Below are 20,971 nucleotides of genomic sequence, written 5' to 3' on the forward strand. Positions count from 1 at the left end.
ATGCCGATCTGAAATGTTTCTTGCAACATTTTGTGCAATTGAAGGTGAGAAGGTCACTCTTGCTGAGGCAAAATCCATTATTGAAAGCCTCTTAGAGAAACTTCAGCAGAGACAAGATAATGATTTTGCAACAAGGAAAGAACAGTCCTTACTGAAAGCATTAATTGAAGATGGACTCATCACTGAGAAGAATTATGGTAATTATAAAAATGAGTTTTATAACACCTGTATAGAATACATCCAAGAATGGTCTTCTGACACTCTTACTTTTGAAAGTTTGTCTTGGATTTTATTGAAGAATCCAGAAGCCAATCTCAGTTGGAAAAGTGTAACAACTATTGAAGAAATCTGCCCAAACACAAAAATCAATGAAACTGAACTATTTGATGAGGTGATGATCTTGAAAAAGGCAATTACAGAGAAGAAAGAAGAAATTAAAGCAAAATCTACAGGAGAAATGTGGTATGAATTATTCAACAGTGTTGGAGTAAATGAATTAATAAATTTGAAGAAGATTGTTGAGTTCTTCTGCTGCATTCCTGGCACAATGCTAGTATTGAAAGACTGTTTTCCCAGATGAACTCCTTAGGACAAACGAAAAGAATAGGTTTTCTGTAGAAACTGTGAAAGCTATGCTTATTGTTAAAGTGTTTTTCAATAAGGACTGTGTGGAATTTCATAACTTGGTAAAGCATAATCTTTCTTTACTTGAGATAATACAGTCATCTGAGAAGTATATCACAGGCAAAGAGCAATGATTTAGTATTGTTTCAAGTTCAATTTTAAGATTGCTATAATTAATTAAATTCTTTTCCCTTTGCTGATGTTCATAAGTAAGAAAAGCAATAAAATTTTGTTGATTTATTCAAACCGAAAGTGTCCCGTATTTTTTTTTTCAAAAATATTTAAACCCTATCTAACATGTTACCGTTATCATCATCATAGAGATCTGATAAGTACTCCACCCATCTTCCATTTATCTTTTCCTTATCAATGAGTATGTTTCCATCTTTGTCCTTGATGTTATTAGACTGTGTACGTTTTGCTTTTCCATTAAGTTCTTTCACTTTCAGGAATGCTTCTCTGGTTTTGTTCCTATTTTGTAATTCTTCTATCTCAGTGCACTGCCTATTTATTCAGTTTTCTTTCAATCTTTTATATAATTGTTTGATTCTTTTATCCAAAGTTTTATATCTTAACCTTTCTTCTTCATTTGCTCCTCTTTTCCATGTTCTTCTTTCATCAATAAGGTTGATTATCTCTTGAGTTATCCATGTTTTTTTCTTTCTTTCTTCTTGTTTATTGATGTGGTTTTTAGCAGATGTTATGATAGTTGTTTGTAGTCTATTCCACTGAGAGGGTTCATTTTCGTTTTGCAACTGTGCAGACAGTTCTGAAATATTTTCATTAAATTTTGATTTTATTATCGGATTTTGTACCATTTGCAGATCCCATTTTAGGGGTTGACTTCGTTTATATTTTATTGTTTTCAGACTAATATTCATCTTCATTAAGACCAGTCTATGATCAGATCTGCAGTCAGCACTTGGCACACCTTTGAGTTCCGTATTCCATTGAAGTAATGTTTACTGACCACAATATAGTCTAATTGATTTTTGTATCTTCCATCCAGACTTGCGCATGTGTATCGTGCTGTTGGTTTTTGCTCAAAATAAATGTTAGTTATGATGAGACTGTGCTTGTTATAGAAATCAATCAGCTATCAGCTTTTCTCCTCTCTCATTCCGAATTCCAAGTCCAAATGGACTGACGTGAGCAGATTTTCTCTCTGATCCAACTCTTGTGCTCTAGTCACCCATAGCACAAATAACTCGATCTTTCTTGCCTCCGACTTCCTTTATGCACCATTCTATTTCTATACATGATATCTATTTCTGCTTCCTCATTCTGTTCTGTAGGAGCATATATTTGAATGATCAGCATATCTCTAGGTTTAGACTTCAATCTGATTTTTTGATTATATGGATAATGTTTTTATTAGTTTTCTTCTCTAAGCGCTACACCTCTTCTTGATATTTCACCACCTAACGTATATATATTATTTATATATCTTTCCATTTGGAAGTTTCAACTCAAAATCTGATGATTCTTTCCAAAAAGTTTCACTTATTCCTAGTATACTAATATTCAATCTCTCTATCTCTCTCTCATCACATTAGCCAATTTCCCGTATTTATTCAATCCTCTTACATTCCAAGTAGCAATATTCAAGCAATTTCTGTGTCAAGTTTCTTTATAGCAGTCACAGACTGACGATACCACAGGGCCTAATATATCACCCTGACACCACTGTTCCGGGCATATTGAGACTACCTGGACTTTAATTCTTTTCTGTGTAGACATGATGCTTTACATATAATTACAATTATAATTATTCAAATCATTTATTTCAATCAATATACTCTCCCTCAGCTTCGATACAGCGTTTGGTACGTTTAATTAATTCGTTAAATGAGTTTTTTATATCGATTTTTGGGATACTGCTGAGGGTCATGGTTACTGCCGCTTGAACTCTTTCAATGGTGTCGTATCGCTTTCCTTTCATCGGCAAATGAAATCAGGGAAAGAGAAAGAAGTCACAGGGTGCTAAATCAGGTGAATACGGCGAGTGATGCAACACACAAACTCGGTTTTTGCTCAAAAACTGTCTCACAATGTTCGAATGATGAGATGGTGCGTTATCATGCAAAAGTGACCAGCTGCCTGCAGCACAATATTCATGCCGTACGCGATGAATTCTCACTGTCAATCGCTTCAAAACGAGATAAAAAACTCACTGTTGGCCGTTTGTCCAGGCAGTATGAATTCTTTGTGGATAATGCCCTTGGAATCGTAGAAACAAATCAGCATGGTCTTTACTTTTGACTTTTCCAAGTGACTTTTTTCCAGATGCCCCTCTTCTGGTGGTCTCCACTCAGTACTCTGGCACTTTGTTTCGTCACCAGTAAAGATCGTTTCAAAGAAAATTGAGTTCTTACAAGCAGTTTTAATGAGGTTTGAATTGAAATCGAATTTTTTGGTCTTCGGTCAACTTGTGGGGAACAAATCACGACTTCAATTTACGAAGGCCCCAAACTCTCAGTCAAAATGATTTCGGGTTTTCTTTGATGAAATCATGCACTTTTTGGATGTTACTTCACTCAGTCCAGTTTTCGGGTGGCCCTGCTTTTCGTCATCCTCAAGAGTCTCACAACCACTTTGAAATGGCTTAAACTACTCATAAACTTGAGTATGGGATAAACATTCATCACCGTGTGCTTCTTGAAGCATTTGATGCATTTTGGTAAAACTTTTACCAAGTTTAACACAAAAATCAATCACAGCTTTCCGTTTGAAACTCATTTTCCAACCATTCTTGTCCTTCTCGTTCGTCAAAACACACTGTTACTCTTGGCACTATAACTCGGCTTCTAATGAAACAAATGTCGTAAACAGTTGACACAACACTAATGAAGGTTGCCACTTTCGACAACAAAAAGATTCAACAGGTGGCGCCACTAGTTTCTTCTATTTTCAAAAAGTTCAGTTTCTTTTTGGACAGAGGGTGTAACTTAAAAATAAAATATTTTTTAAATTTAAACAATTAATTACAATTTATGAAACACATGAATTGTGTGTATTAGTTAGGATAAGGTGAAAAATTGAAAAAGTTTATTTATGACTATCACTTGTATTAGAGTTAGAATTGTGAATATGTGCCTCACAACTTTGTGTAATAATTTGGTATTCTTCCACTGAATTCTATGTTTTGTAGAATAAGGCATGGCTTGCTAAACTTGATTTATTTGGTCTCCTTAATAAAATATATTCTTGATGTTCTTTAAGGTGAATTTGTGCAGAATGTCCATAATAACATAAGTTGCAAGAGCGGGATTTCATAAACTTCCAGATAACAAAGAGTAAGATATTTGTTTTGGAGAGATAAGGAAGGTACAGTAGTCGCCCCTTATCTGCAGGGGGGGGACTTCCAAGACATCCCGCAGATAGTACTGAATCCTATATACGAGGATGGTCTGAAAAGTTCTTGGCCTTGACCATAGATGGCAACACTATCGTCACGATTTTTTTTTTTCCCTAGTACATCTCTCATAAGCATTTGTGTGAAATTGCAAGTCATTCTATCAAGTAGTTTGTTTTATACAGCTGTCTGAAGCAAAAGTGTTGTCTGTATCTCTTGAAACGGATAAAATTGAGTATCGTGCAGTTATAAAATTCTTTGTAAAAGAAGGTTTAATACCAAAAGAAATTCATTCAAAGTTCATAAACGTTTATGGGCACTCTTCTCCTTCGTTTCCGACAATTAAGAAATGGGCTGCCAAGTTTAAACGTGGCCATACCAGCCTTGAAGATGATCCACGTGAATGACGTCCAAAAAGTGTAAGCACTAGAAATCATTGATCAAGTGCACAATATGGTATTGGATGAACAGTGAGTCAAAGTGTCTGAAATTGCTGAGACTATAGACATTTCAAAAGAACATGTAAGATATATTTTGCATGAAGAATTGCAAATAAAAAAGCTTTGTGCAAGATGGGTGTCGCGCTTGCTCACAGCAGATCAAAAATGCACTCATATGATAATCTGAACAGTATTTGGAGCATTTTAACAAGAATAACACTGATTTTGTGTTTTGATTTATTACTATGGATGAGACCTGCACTCACCATTACCCACCAGAATCCAAACAGCAGTCAAAACAGTGGACTGAAGCCAGCTGGTCAGTGCCAAAGAAAACAAAGTTGGTTCCATCAGCAGGAAAGGTCATGGCATCGATGTTTTGGGATGCTTAAAGACATTTTGTTTATTAATTATCTTGAAAAGGGTAAAACAATAGCTGGGGAATATTATTCCAATCTTTTAACCAGACTAGACGAAAAAATTCGTGAGAAAAGATCCGGTTTGCAGGAGGAAAAAATCATATTTCGTCAGGACAGTGCACCTGCCCACAAAGGTGTTTTGCAATGGAAAAACTATGGAATCTGCACTATGAATTGTTGGAACATCCACCTTATTCCTCAGATTTGGCTCCCTCTGACTTCTATCTCTTCCCAAAACTAAAACTCTTCCTCGCTGGTCAGCGTTTTTCTTCGAATCAAGAGGTGATTGCAGATCTTACTGAGAACCACTTCAGGGACGGGATAATGGCGCTGGAGCATCGCTGCAATAAATGTTTTAGTCTTAAGGGAGATTATGTTGAAAAATAAAAATAATTTTGAAATTATAAATTCGTTTTTTCATTGTTAGGCCGAGAACTTTTCAGAACACCTTCGTATACTATGTTTTACATACATACCATGATAAATTTATAAATTAGGCAGCACAGTAAGAGATTAGCAACAATAACTAAGAATAAAATAGATCAAATATAACAAAATACTTTAATAAAAGTTATCTGATTGTGAATGGAATCTTAGCAACCTCACCATACTTTTTTTTATTATTATTTATTTATTAAGTCGAGTACTTTCATCCTTTTCGCTTAAAAGGAAGCACTTTGTGGCATCTCTTTGGTATATCCGAATTGCCAACATTACTACTCTTTGTGCTTCAGGGCCATTGTTAAGTAAAATAATGTAACTTAATAATAGCATGTGTTCAAGAGTTACTTGAACACATGCAATGTGATACCGCAACAGTCGATCTGATAACTGAGAACTACTCAGAATGGCATGCAATTTAAAACTTATGAATTGTCTATTACTAAAAGAAAGAGCATGCGGCTTCATTTTGGTGATGTAAAATTACATAGCAAAGTGGATATTAGATCCAACATTATTTCAAAGCTGAATGTTTGTAGAAACTATGAAAGTTTTTTTAGTTGACCTGAGAGCTTACGAGAATATGATCCTCTGCATTCCCGAGTTGCCTTATCTTGCGCTATTTGACTACATATCTAAGGCAACTCAGGCATGCTGAGGATCGTATTCTTGTAAGCTCTCAGGTCGACTTGTGAAACTTTCATAGTTTCTACAAACATTCGGCTTTGAAATAATGTTGGATCTAATATCCACTTTGCCGATGTAATTATAAACTGGTTATTTCTGGAATTTTCCATTTAATATTTTCGGATCGGGATTGACTGCAGATAAGGGGGGGGAACTATGGTATTTAGTTTACAAAGTGGATGAAAAGAGACTTGTGAGTCAATCTGACGAAGAAGTCTTGCTGGTTTTTTTTTTTTTCTTTTTTTTTGAAAGTCCTTTGACATATGGAAGACAAATTTAGGAACTTCTTCTTGAGGAGGATTAAGGTGAAGGCCATAATTATTATTTTTTCAATAATTTTTGTATTATAACCATTAGATTAAAGGGAGCTTTGATAATACAGTTCCTTGTTTAGAAGAGAATCTGTTAGCTATTTTATGAGCTCTGTCAACTAGAGATTTGACTATACTATATTTCTGACAAGAGTGATGCTGTGAGTTAGAATCAATGTATTTGCCAGTATTAGTTGGTTTCTATATACTGAGAACTACAGATTACTATTTGGTTGATTTAGAATGAGAATGTCCAGAAAAGGATGACATCTATTTATTATCTTCTGCTTTTAGGGTAAACTTGATTCTTGGATTTACTGAATTAATTTTCTCAAGAATTCATGAAGATCAGGCAAAAAGGAGTTCCATACAGCAAAAACATCAACATATCCGTACCAAATTGATGGTTTAGGTGAAGTAACATTGAGAATATGTTTCATAGGGGAATTGAGAGATCCCATAGCTTAATGATAAGTCAAATAAATATACAATAACAGGGGGAAAATCATTAAGTAACTCAATTATATCAGTCAGAGGGATGTTTGTAAAGAGTGAGACTGCACCAAATCTTACTACATCTGTGGGTTATAAGGATAAACCTGAAAATTTATTCTTAAAATACATTGAATTTTTTATGAAAGACACAGAGTTTCCTGTAAATGCAGAGAGAAGATTAGATAGATATTTTGTGAGTTGATAAGTTGGAGATCTTATGCAGTTCACTATAGATCTTAACAGAACATGTTCTTGATGTAATTTAGGAAGGCCAGTCTTGGAGGAAAAGCATGTGAACTTCTAGCCTTTTTATTGTTTCTTCATCCCAGGAATGAACATTGTATAAGAGACTCTTGAGGTTATGGATTTGATTTGTTTTTGAGTTTGGTCCTTATCAGTGCTTCTGTATGTAGTATGATCTTGAAGTATAAGATTAAGTTTTCTAAAGTAATTTTCTTATCATGAACAACAACTGTGCAACATTTGGTAATTAGTAATAACTATACTCTTATTACATTTCAGAGAAGATAAGACTTAAAATTCTTTTTAGATAGATTGCTTTGAGTGGATATTAATTTAAATAAAATATATACTGATTGAAATTAATTTTACTAACTAAAATATATGAGCAGTTACAAAGGCCTTTATCTACATTATACATAAAGTCCATGGTGATATTGATATATTATTTGATAATTATTGGATAAAGCAACATTTCCCAAATTTTTCCTATGACGAACACTTCACAAATCCTGAAATTTTAACGGGACACCTTAGTTAGAGTTGAGTATCATCGGTCTCGTATTCAGTGCAAAGCTAAGTGCTCACTATCGCCGAAGCAGGCTGTATCGCATCGCATTGACCTTGCTTGGAGATGTCCACAACCGAAGGCTGAGTCAAGGCCAGCATGCACTGGCCTTAATAGCACAATCCACATGCAAAATGAGGAGCACCTGATTTTCAAACATGTTTGAACTTGTCGCAGCATTTAAAGCCATTCCAGGCTCATATTAATTTTGATAATTTTTCACAGAACACAGTTTGGGAAACCCTGGGATAAAGGATGGCCATAAATATTATTAATGATGGTTTTGAGTAGTCAATTTGTGCAGAATTCAAATTCATCTTGAATATCAAGAATATATTTCACTTTACGAAACCAATAAATCCATTTTAGCAAGCCTGGTCTTATCTGCAGAACACAGAATTCAGTGGAACAATACTCAAGTATTACACAAAAGCTGTTTTCTTCTGGAAAGCCTGTACAGAGAAAGCTGTGAAGCACACATTCACAATCTCCAACCTTAACAGAAAAGACTGCCTTAAATTTTCTCAATTTTGGGAAGTTATCCTAACTAATGCTCACCATTCATGTGTTTCATAAATTATAATTAATTAGTTAAATTTAAAAATATTTTATTAACTATTTTATTTTTATTTATTTCAGAATTAGCTATTAACTCTACAAATCACAAATCCAACCCCACTGAATGCTGTTCTCACATTTCAGATGGTGCCTTAAGAGAGCAATTAGATTGATTAATGACCCATCTCTCATTGATATACTCCAATCTCTTTGAAATATGAAATAGGTATTCAGTTCTATTGATTACATTTTCTACATGGATTCTGTTCATCAGAATTGGCATCAGTAATTCCTCGAGATTAAGTTCACTGTTCAAACTTATCACAAATGTTTCATCTTGATTCAGTATTGTCTTTTGAAATGGTCTTAATTATGTAATGCTTAAGGAGTACAATCTGACAGGTCTTCAAATCCAGTGTTAAAAGGTTTCTTCTAGCCATTCTACCCATCCATGATACTAATGTGCTAGAGGTTGAACAATTTCTCTTGGATGGGATTATTACCATTAAAATGATAAAATAAATAAATGATACGATATCTAATCTTAAAGAAGTTAATTAAGAAATAGTTATTCCATTCACAGCTTTATTAAATTGTATATGTAGATTTCTATTTGTTTTTGTTTCCATTTCATTGACCATATATATATAACAGTAGTATGCACTTTGCAAAACTTCAGTAATGAATGGCAGTTTACTCATAAAAGGATTGTGTGATTTGTTAATTTGTAGACTGAACTTACCTTGCTTTTGGTTTAAATTTATAATATAACTTAATTCTTTATTTAACATTATTGAACTTGTACCTGTGAACAAACTGTTCCTCAGCTGAAGTCTATGCAGAATTTAGAATCCTTGATGGTGAGTTGGAACATATCATGGAGATGGCAGAGTGTAAGTGAGATATAGTCTTAATTTTATTCAACTCATAAAAGGTACATGTTTGTTATTAAATTTATTTTTTTATTTGTCTCATCTCATTACTTAGTGCTTAATTTAACAAAACTATTTCATATTGAGCCTCCCACTTCTCACAACAATTAATCTACTCAATTGTCACATTCCAATAATTGTTTTAACTGATTCACTTGTTTAAGTTTATCATGTAAGCTCAATAATAATAGTATTCAGAATATTGCATTAAAAGTAGAACTCTTCAAATTGCATGACATATTCTTTCTGTTTTCTTATATAACCAATAATCCAAATTTTATGACCTTATTATTTCATATCTTGTTTTCTATTTGTTGCCATTCATGGTTATTTCTAAATGCAAAAAAATTTTGAACCGAAGAAGTTCAAAAAGTGGAACAGTAGAGCATGTGAATGCAAAAGTGCATAAATATTCCTAACAGAAAATCTAGGTTCATAAACATTATTTATTTTGATTGTTGATATTTGGTCCTTTTTTTTACAAATTATGAGATATTTTCTTTGGATTTTATTGGACCGTGATTTTTTATATAAATATATGTATACAATCGTCAAACAGTTTCGCCAGCTTGGGTCTGTTTGGCTTCTTCAGGACGAGAATGGTTACATTAACATTAAATGCTACAACAGCAGTAACGACCTTAAAATCGATTTTTAAGGTCATTACTGCATGCTTCTGTTGTAGCATTTCATAATTAAACATTATTTATGTTTTTAGGACCATAGATGTGAGGATAATTTTTTGTTTGACTTTATTTTTTTTATTATATAATGCATTGTCTTTTGTTGGAGAGATTCCTTTTTCCCTAACTTTGGAGTTAACTGCAAATGACTAAGTAGATCACTGATGTTGAAGGATAAGGAAAAGTTATTTGGTAATGCTCATTATGTTGCTTTTAGTAGCACATGCCAGAACTGTTTTTGTTGCAAGAGACCACATACTACAAGAAGGGTGAAGTGGGCAGTTGACTGAGAGAATATGTTGCACTTCACTGATCCATTAGTATCCCACTATAACTAATAATTAAGGAATTGACAGCGTACACTAAGAAATATAAATTAAACTTTAATATATACTTTCCGATATTTCGGAAAACGTCACGTTGCCATCTTCTTGGGAACTTAATACAAAGACATGTGCACACAAGTACTACATAACAGCAAATGAGAACCGAAGCTAGGAAGCTAACGTTTTCCTAAAGTCCTGATGAGCCCCCTGGCAGGCTATATTGGTAGTTCTTGGCCTTTGGGCTGAAGTTCTTCTGATAAATGTTTCCCAAATTTGGGGCAGTCTCATGCATCCAAATTTGTTGAGGTTTGGCATGTTCCTAAGGGCCGAGGCTGATTCCATGAATAGTCTTTCATATTTGAACTTGCTGCGGTGTATTACTGTGGCTTTCTTCCATCTTTTCTGTGGCGAGTATCCAGAGCGTGGTCTGCAAGCCCAGAGTGGCTGTACTGGTGAAATCGGATGTAATCCTTGTGTTCTGAGATTCTGATATTTGCTGTCCTGCCTGTTTGGCCAAAATAGGACAATTTACAGCTGCAAGGGACCTGGTTTACACCAGGTAGGTCTAGGGGAAGTGGTTGGTCTTTAGTGGAGCGGATAAGGGATGCCAATTTTCTGTGTGGTCTGTAACAAGTGGTCAAGTCATGTTTTTATAAGATTTTGTTGATTTTTTCAGAGGTGCCTCGGATGTAGGGAATGGTGATGGATTTAGAGTAATCTTTTTTGTGAAAAGGGGGGGGGGAGGAAGGTGGGTTGTGGATAACTGGTTTAAGTATTTTTTGGATTCTTTTCGGAGGGTAGCCATTGGCTGAGAAAGTGTCATGGATGTTATTTAGTTCAGTGGTTAGGGCTTGATCATTTGAACAGATTATTTTTGCCCTGTTGAATAGTGTCTTAATAACTCCATATTGTTGTGAGGGTGGGGGGTGATGGGATCGTTGGTGAATGTATCTGCCTGTATGGGTGGGTTTTCTATAAACTGAGAAAACCAAGGTTCCATCAGGTTGGCGGGTAACTAGTGTGTCTAGGAAGGGGAGGTTATTGTTTTCCTCTTTTTCCACAGTGAACTTGATTCTAGGGTGTTGGTTGTTTAAATGTGTTAGGAAGGAGAGGAGTGAATCCGGGCCATGTGGCCAAATAGCGAACACATCATCAACGTAGCAAAGCCATATGGTAGGTTTTTGTGGGGCTGAGTTTAAGGCTTCCTCTTCAAAAGTCTCCATAAACCAACCCACCAACTCTCAAATTAGAAAACTCCATAGGCTCCTTAAGAAGGTCACTTCTTGGCCTGTGGAAATTACCAACAGACTGAAACCTAGACCACCCCCCGCATATATGGGCTCCCTAAAATACATAAAGAATATGTGCCATTACCTCCCATAGTGGATGGCATTGATTTCCCCACTTACAAACTAGCCAAGCATTTAGCCAAAGTGCTCTCACACTTTTAAACAACCAACACCCTAGAATCAAGTTCACCCTGGAAAAAGAGGAAAACAATAACCTCCCCTTCCTAGACACACTAGTCACCCGCCAACCTGATGGAACCTTGGTTTTCTCAGTTTATAGAAAAACCCACCCATACAGGCAGATACATTCACCAACAATCCCATCATCCCCCCCCCCTCACAACAATATGGAGTTATTAAGACACTATTCAATAGGGCAAAAATAATCTGTTCAAATGATCAAGCCCTAACCACTGAACTAAATCACATCCATGACACTTTCTCAGCCAATGGCTACTCCCCCAAAAGAATCCAAAAAATACTTAAACCAGTTATCCACAACCCACCTTCCTCTCCCCCCTTTCACAAAAAAAGATTACTCTAAATCCATCACCATTCCCTACATCCGAGGCACCTCGGAAAAAATCAACAAAATCTTAAAAAAACATGACTTGACCACTTGTTACAGACCACACAGAAAATTGGCATCCCTTATCTGCTCCACTAAAGACCAACCACTTCCCCTAGACCTACCTGGTGTATACCAGGTCCCTTGCAGCTGTAAATTGTCCTACTTTGGCCAAACAGGCAGGACAGCAAATATCGGAATCTCAGAACACAAGGATTACATCCAATTTCACCAGTACAGCCACTCTGGGCTTGCAGACCACGCTCTGGATACTCGCCACAGAATAAGATGGAAGAAAGCCACAGTAATACACCGCGGCAAGTTCAAATATGAAGACTATTCATGGAATCAGCCTCGGCCCTTAGGAACATGCCAAACCTCAACAAATTTGGATGCACGAGACTGCCCCAAATTTGGGAAACATTTATCAGAAGAACTTCAGCCCAAAGGCCAAGAACTACCAATATAGCCTGCCAGGGGGCACCATCAGGACTTTAGGAAAACGTTAGCTTCCAACTTTGGTTCTCATTTGCTGTTATGTAGTACTTGTGTGCACGTGACGTTTGTCGAAATATCGGAAAGTATATATTAAAGTTTATTTAATTTATATTTCTTAGTGTACGCTATCAATTCCTTAATTATTAGTTATCGTGTTTAACCAGCGTATAAGCCTCTCTACAAGAATAGTATCTCACGATATGAGTTTTTATGTTATAATCGTTCAACTTGTATTACTTAAATTATCTCTCTAATCCATAAGTTAGTCTAACTCCAGATACATAAAATGTATGTTGCCTTAGTATGTGTGCGTGCATTTGTAGTTGCATATATACATAATTTTTTGTAGATTCCTCCTCCGCAATCCTTGACTGGCTCTATGAGAGACCTCTTTGTACTTCAAGAAAAAGACAGGTATAGGCTAAGGCTTCAGCATCTAATTGAAAGGGTAAGCAAATTAATATAATGCTTACTTGATGTCTTTACTATGTTCTGATTATAATTATATATAAATGACAAAAATAACTATATTAGCTCCTCTATCATAATTCTAGAGCAGTGCTTTTCAGCCTTACTCAGCCATATATCCATCCTTTCTTCAGCTAAGATCTTCTTCAGTACTACCATTTAATACTTACACAAACACTCACAGGATAATCAGACAAAATGTTAGCAGTGAATTTTCAGTAATACATTGAAGTATGGGAAGTGGCCATGAATGTGAAGAAAATATTTGGTATTAGAAAAAATTGGAAAAAGAGTTTAACCTATACTGTTCTGGTTATTTTATTATTCAAATCCAAAAACTTATTTCAGGAGACCCAAACTATCCATGCAATATTTATCATACCTTCTCCTTGAACCCATCGACACACAAAGCACAACTGACTGGCAATGCATTCCTCTCATTCATCATTCTCTGAGCAGAAAATCTAGTCCTCGCACCCTTGCTAGCCACACTTACTCAAATTCCAGAGGTGACCTCTTGTTGGCCTCTCTAGTCAAATGCTGAAATATATCCTCAGCATCAAAAACTCTTATAAGCATAAGTGTTTCTATCATATCCCTCTTTTTTTGCCTATCAACCAACTTTTGCAACTCACAAACCCTCAATCTCTTGTCATTGAGAGCATTCCACAAACCACTTGGCCACTCACCTCTGCATCCTATCCACTATATCCTCATCCCTAGGCAACCGAGTGCAGATAGCTTCTGACAAGGTTTGAAAACAGTGCAGAGATTATATTTCTTTAAAAGTTTTGGGTATTTTTTCTGAGGTATCCTGGTTATATAGGGAATAGTAATAGCTTTGCTATAATCTGTATGTTGAGAGAGATGTATGGAGATGAGATGGACATTTATCATACATACCTGCGTGATAGCTGTAAACTGAGAAAGAAAGGATGCATTGGGAAGATGTGCGATTAGAGTTTCAAGAATAATGTCACTGATAATTCTACTTGTAAAAAATAAAAGAAAAACACTTAAAAAAAAAATTATAGTCTTCGGAGATCTTTAACTCAGGTTAATAAGAAGGGTTACCCACACTGGTTGATACATACATAATTTATCCCATCATCTCCCTTCTCCTCTCAACAATATTGCATTATTAAACCCTTGCAACAGAACTTCCTCCACCCTCTATTCCAACTAGGCTTCCCTTATAACTGAACTATCCTTTATTCACTGGACCTTCCTATCTAGTGGCTGCAATGCAAAAAGATCAACCATATCTTCACATCCCTCTCAACATAACAAATTGCAGCAATGCTGTTACTATTCTCTATAACCAGGACACCTCAAAAAAATACCTAGAACTTGGAAGAAATATCTCTGCACTGCTTTCATACCTCATCTGAAGCTGGCTGCACTTATCAGCTCTCATAAGGATATGCTTCCTTTCCTCTCTGTTCCAGATGTTTCCAAGATTCCTTGTTCTTGCAACTTATCCTATTATGGTCATACCCTGAGATCAGCCATGGAAATACATCCTCTGCACCAACTCCTCAATTTGCCTCTATCATAGCATGGCAGCAGACTTAGTCTTCACCTTCCCACTCTTCTTTAATAATCTTCTCTCATACAATATTTTTTCACTTTTTTACATCTTTACTGCTTCACTAATATTTATAAATTTTTACACTAGGGAAATAATACTTAGTCATGCTTTCATTAAGTACTCCTCTTATCATAGAATCGTAAAAAAACTTTCTCTTTATCCTCTTGTTTTATTCATACAATGCTGTTTCTTACCTACTCTTTTCTCTTCTCAGCTTTACTAACCTCTTGTTCTTCTACAATCTTTCAATTTTGTGCTTTCTCCTATGAAGGGCTACACTTAAGGGCACTCTTTCCTTCTTGAGGTCCTCTTCATTCTGTTGACTTTTCACCACTGCACTTTTAACATTATCACTAACATTAGCTTTTTTTTAAGCTTCTGTCAATATCATCATACACTACTATCACATGTTTTGCTCTCTTTGCCAAACTTGCATTCACTCTCAGTACCCTTACTTCATATTTGTTCATCAGTCTCGCTTTTCTTCCAAAAGTCTTTAAACTCTTGCAATGAATACATCTCATACACACTGTATTGAATAAAATCTTGCACTTTCAGTTTACCCAACAAAGACATCTTGGCAACCATTGTTCTGCTATATATATGGTGCCATACCAACTGTATCTACTTTAATATGAATATACAAGTTTTTCTTAAATATAAACGCTCTATCACATGTGTATATAAAACAAAAAAATTACAATAAATTTTACTTAATATTAAAATTAATGTCCACATAACTTTGGATGAAATATATTGGAGGTTTGAATAAATTCTATATAATTTTTGTTACATGTATAAGACATGAAGGTTACTTTAATATGAGGTAGGTCTGAAAAGTTCACGGCCTCGACCATAGATGGCAACACTGTCGGCAAGATTTTTTTTTTTTTTTTTTTTAAGTTGGTACATCTGTCATAAGCATCTATGGGAAATTGCAAGTCATTCTATCAAGTAGTTTGTTTTATAAGCTGTTTGTATCTCTTGAAATGGATAAAATTGAGTATCGTGCAGTTATAAAATTCTTTGTAAAAGAGGGTTTAACACCAAAAGAAATTCATTTGAAGTTCATAAAAGCTTATGGGCACTCTTATCCTTTTCGACAATTAAGAAATATGCTGTTGAGTTTAAACATGGCCGTAACAGCCTTGAAGGTGATCCACATGTAGGACGTCCAAAAAAGCAACACCAGAAATCATTGATCAAGTGCATGATACGGTATTGGATAACATGTCAAAGTTCGTGAAATTGCTGAGACTATAGGCATTTCAAAAGAACATGTAAGATATATTTTGCATGAAGCATTGCATATGAAAAAGCTTTGTGCCAGATGGGTGCCACACTTGCTCACAGCAGATCAAAAATGCACTCACATGAAAATCTGTAAACAGTGCTTGGAGCGTTTTAACAAGAATATAACTGATTTTGTACGTCGATTTATTACTATGAATGAGACTTGGATACACCATTACCCACCAGAATCCAAACAGCAGTCAAAACAGTGGACAGAAGCCAGTTGGTCAGTGCCAAAGAAAACAAAGTTGGTTCCATCAGCAGGAAAGGTCATGACATCAGTGTTTTGGGATGCTAAGGGTTTCATTTATTAATTATCTTGAAAAGGGTAAAACAATAACTGGGGAATATTATTCCGATCTTTTAACCATGCTAGACAAAAAAATTCGTGAGAAAAGACCTGGTTTGCAGAAGAAAAAAATCATCTTTCATCAGGACAATGCACCTATCCACAAAGGTGTTTTGGCAATTGGAAAATTAAGGGATCTGCACTATGAATTGTTGGAACATCCACCCTATTCCCCAGATTTGGCTCCCTCTGACTTCTATCTCTTCCCAAAACTAAAACTCTTCCTCGCTGGTCAGCAGTTTTTTTTTTTTTTTTTTAAATCAAGAGATGATTGCAGTTGTAGAGGGGTATTTTGCAGATCTTGCTGTAAACCACTACAGAGACAGGATAATGAAATTCGTTTTGTCATTGTTAGGCTGAGAACTTTTCAGACCACCCTTGCATGTCCAGTGCACATGTTCCATTAAAGCTATTATTTACTTAATATTATTAACTACATTTTTTTTTTTTAAGTACTTACCTGTACACACATCTTTTCTTACGAATTTTCTTTTTCTTCTCGATGTTGGGGAGAGGTTCAGCTGCTCTTCCTGCTAGGTATTTTTCCTGCTCACACAAATGACTACAGTGACCAAGTTTTTATAATAATATCAGGTATCCAATAAATGTAAATAAATTGGTATCAAAATACTTCTTCAGTTTCATTCCCACTCAAGTAGGGTTACTGCAGCAGATTAACTTCCTCCACCCTGTTCTGTCCAAGGCTATTTTCTCTTCTTGTCTGAGGTCTTGGAGGTCCCCTCTCAAGTTATCCAACCATTGTTGTTTAGTCCCCTTACTTTTTTTTGTCTGATGGTTTCATCTCTAGCACTCTCCTTCCCATGTAGCTTTTATCTTGCCACATAACATGACCAAAACCTCCTTAGCCTTGACCTAATCTTTCCAGATACTTAGGTTACCTTCATTATTCCCCTGATCAGTGAGGTTTTGATATTGTCCAATCTTGTTACACCACTTGTAAGTCTCAGCATTCTCATTTCAGCTACGTCCATTCTCTTCTCCCATCTCCTGGTCATCTGCTAGGTCTTACTGCTATACATCAGTGCAGATCTTGCTACCACTTACTGGACGCTTTTGTATTGTACAAGATACCCAAAACCTTTTTCCAGTTTATCCACTCTGATTAGCTCCTCCTGTTGAGTTCTGAGTCCAGATATTCATCACTGTGGACACATAATCCTAGATATGTGAACCTAGACACCTGTGGCATGCCTATGCCTTGCAATGTTATACTTGATGCTGCTTCAATACAACACATGTACTCTTATTTCTACTGATCCTCAAACCGCTGTCTTCCAAAGCTTTCCTCCATTGTTCAAGTCCTTTTGCTTCCTGCTCAGACTGTGCAAATCGCCACATCATCAGCATTTCCATCGGCAGTATGGAATTAATTTGAATTAGTCTGCAAATAGAATATAATTCTTTGAAACTTTTGATTCTTTTTAAGTTTTGGTTAAAAAAGGAGAGCCATCATTATTGAAAAAAGAATTGGCGATTTTTTTAAGCAACAGAGTAGGAAATGATACCTTAACCTAGAAAATGCTTCTTTGAAGGGGGGGGGGGGTGTCAATAATTACAATAATAACAGCAAATACCTGCTGCTACTAGCACTAACATGTTCATGTATAAATTCATATGAAGGTCTTTAATAACAAGATAGGAGAAAAAGTTTTATTATTACTTCATTGTTGAGCGTGTGTATATCATGCTAAACATTTGTGGATGCACCATGCATACTCCAAGTGTCGCTGTTTGATAAGAATCAAACTTTAGATAATGAATGCCATAATCTAAAGAAAATGTTTTGTAAGACTCAGCAATGAATGCTGGTAGTGAAATATAATTGAAACATGAGAATTTCTTGATAAATACAGAAAGTTATAAAAGCAGAGTTGAGAAGGAGAAGAATCATATACAGTAATTTACTGTTTATTCAGCCTTGAACACAGCAGTCTCCTTCATTGTTTTGATCTGTAAGTCAACCGATCCCTGAAATTGTACTTTTAATATTAAATTATTAAAAGTTATTAAATTAACTTTTAATTGATAAAATGAATCTTCCTGTGCAATCTGACTGAATTACTATTACTCTTTTTTGTTCCCACCCCTTAACAACACTGACTATCACTCTGTATGTGTTTCTTCAATTAACACAGGAAAAAAAACACTAGGGATAAGTAATACTATTTATTTAAGGCCATATATTTCAGCCTGAATATTATAGGCCATCATCAGTGGTGATAATAGCTAATTACAAAGTAGAAAGTTATACTATTGTGTTTTATGTTATACATAAAACACAATAGTATAACTGACAAATATTGCAATATTAATAATTCATTAGCTTTTTTTTTTTTTTAATTGATATGTGATCAAAATAAGACTTTCCCATATCTTAGATATAGAGAGAGAGACAGTTCTGTTTAAGTTCGAATGGTGAAGTAAGGCCTCAGCACTTTCTTTAAGCAAGCATTCAAATTTATATTGACATGATGAAGTGTGTTTCAGGCCATTAGATGTTGTTGTCTATATCTATTCAATGCTGTGCCAAGCCAGACTTTTCAAATTTACTGTTGCTAATGTACGATTGGTGTTCTTGTATTCTCTTTTCTACAGAGCAACCAGTTTCTCCAAAGTAAGAACAGTGACAGTCACACAGAACTTGGTAGACACCAGGGAGAGCTAGAGGATACCATTTATCTTTTGAAGATGGAAGTTTGTTGATAGGAAAAAAAAGTAGCCACTAAATTGCATTTCTTAAGAATTCTGGAAATGGGTTCCGAGGTACCAGAAATGTAAGGAATTGGAATTCAACGTATTGTTTCCTTGTTATTTGAGCAAGGATTATAGGAATTAAAAAGCTGATGCATGGTCCTTTCTGAGAAGCCATTGAGTTTTAAATATTCTTTGATGTTTAAGAGTTCCTGCTGTAATAGTTGAGGTTTAGAACAAATAGTATGAACACATTACAGTAAAGTTTTTATTAATTCCAGTTTTCTATGATGGATGGTGAGCTGATTGCTATTGAATGTAGCAGCCATTGAAAGTAGGCTTTTGATAAACAGAAGTAATTAATTCACCAGATAGTGAACAAAGGAGTAGAATATCTAAAAAAGACAATTTGTTGTTTTTTTCCATTTCTATAGTAAATTTAATTTATGGATGTAGATTGTTTATTTGGTCACTTAACATTGAAATTGAGTTATATTCTTTTGGTTTATTAGTCGACTATAAATATTAAAAGATCTACACAATTGTCAACAAGTTTCACCAGCTATTCTGTCTGGCTTTTTTTTTTTTTCAGGAAAAAAAAAAGAAGAATGGAGTAGCACAGTCAAATGGATTTGACTGTGCTACTCCATTCTTCTTTTTTACTAGCAGACGTTGTTGTACCGACTTTCTTGTCCTGAAGAAGCCAGACAGAATAGCTGGTGAAACTTGTTGATAATTGTGTAGATCTTTTAATATTTATGGGACTAATAAACCAAAAGTAGATAATGTGTCTTCATTATGTGGCCAGATAGCAAAACATTTTCTATATAATGAAGGCTGAGGGTATACAGACAAGAAAAGGATATCTTCTAAATGTTGTAAATAAAAGTAAGTGTGGGGTAGAGCGGACTCTTCTCATTGTGATTCCTTCAACTTGTCTATAAAACTTATTCTGACAAATAAAATGTCTGCAGTGCATAACAAAGTCGAATAATTTCAATATATCCTGTAGATATGCTTCTGAAAGTAGATTTAATGTGTCCTCAAGAGGAATATTTGTGAAGAGATTCTATATCAAAGCTAACCATTATATCATTGGGTTGTAGAGAAACATTTTTTACTTTATCTAGAAATATCTTTCTAGATATTTTTATTTTTTATCTTTCAATAGGTGGGCTATTCAGTAAATAGGTGAATCTACAGTCAATTGGATGAAGAGGAATATCTTTTTTATGTACCTTGAGTAAACCATAGAACTTTGGTATTTGGGCAAAATAAATTTTTTTATGTTTTTCTGTGATGTCTCCATCGAGGCTTGCAACTTCATCTAGTAAAGAGTTCAGTTTTCTGAGCTGTCTGTTAGTGGGAGTGTGATCCAATTCTTGGTGATGTTGATTGATTCCATAATAAAAGAGCGACTTTTCTTTTATAATTTGCAGAATCCATAACAGCAGTAGTATTGCCCTTGTCAGACTTAGTAATAATGAGATGACTGTTGTGTCTTAAGGATTGCAACACTTTCATTTCAGCTAAAGTGGTGTTTGTAGGGGGATTTTTATGACACAAAGACATCAAAGGTCATACTGCACTAGGACACAGGTCATAGCAGTACATATGGTGATAGCTTAGTAGGACAATCATAAACATCCATGCCCTTGGTGGGATTCAAACCTATAGCCTCTTGTCTGGAGAGCAGATACACTAACCACTCATCCAATCAGGCCAGCTTGTAGATGGAAGCTTTGATTTCAGTATGACTAATGAAATTTCCAAATGAAGTCTATTAGCATCCTCACTAGATAGAGTGAATAAGTTCTGTTCAATGTTGAACAGGAAATCCAAGTAAGGTATCCTTTTAGAAACTATGGAGAAGTCATGTCCTTTTGAAAGAATAACGGTTTCACTTTTACTTTTACCTCATATTGGGTAGTAACCAATTTTCTGGAGCAATATGAGGTGTGCTTTACTTCATGACAAGGGAATTGAATGTACAATCTAAATGTTTGTTGTGTTGATTAAATGAATGGTGCAGAGAGCAATTAGCCACAGTGAGAACTATATTGGAACGTTGAGAGTTTACAGTCGAGATAATAAAATTCTGGAGATCAGAAATAAGATGTATAT

The 20,971-nt window shown here is 35.2% G+C and overlaps 1 protein-coding gene across 3 annotated transcripts in view; it reads left to right on the top strand.

The window, feature by feature from the left end:
• The window catches only part of LOC150103247 (uncharacterized), a 444,168-nt gene that overhangs the window by 359,953 nt on the left and 63,244 nt on the right, over positions 1 to 20,971 (top strand). For all 3 annotated transcript variants that reach the window (XM_090397399.1, XM_090397397.1, XM_090397398.1), the window contains exon 11: positions 12,784 to 12,882. In XM_090397399.1, the coding sequence (XP_090253525.1) occupies positions 12,784 to 12,882 (99 nt within the window). The remainder of the gene's footprint in view (positions 1 to 12,783; positions 12,883 to 20,971) is intronic.

This window comes from Typopeltis vanoorti, chromosome 9 (assembly GCF_054136105.1).
Source record: "Typopeltis vanoorti isolate ZY-2024b chromosome 9, IOZ_Tvanoo_1.0, whole genome shotgun sequence".
NCBI classification, from domain to species: Eukaryota; Metazoa; Arthropoda; class Arachnida; order Uropygi; family Thelyphonidae; genus Typopeltis; species Typopeltis vanoorti.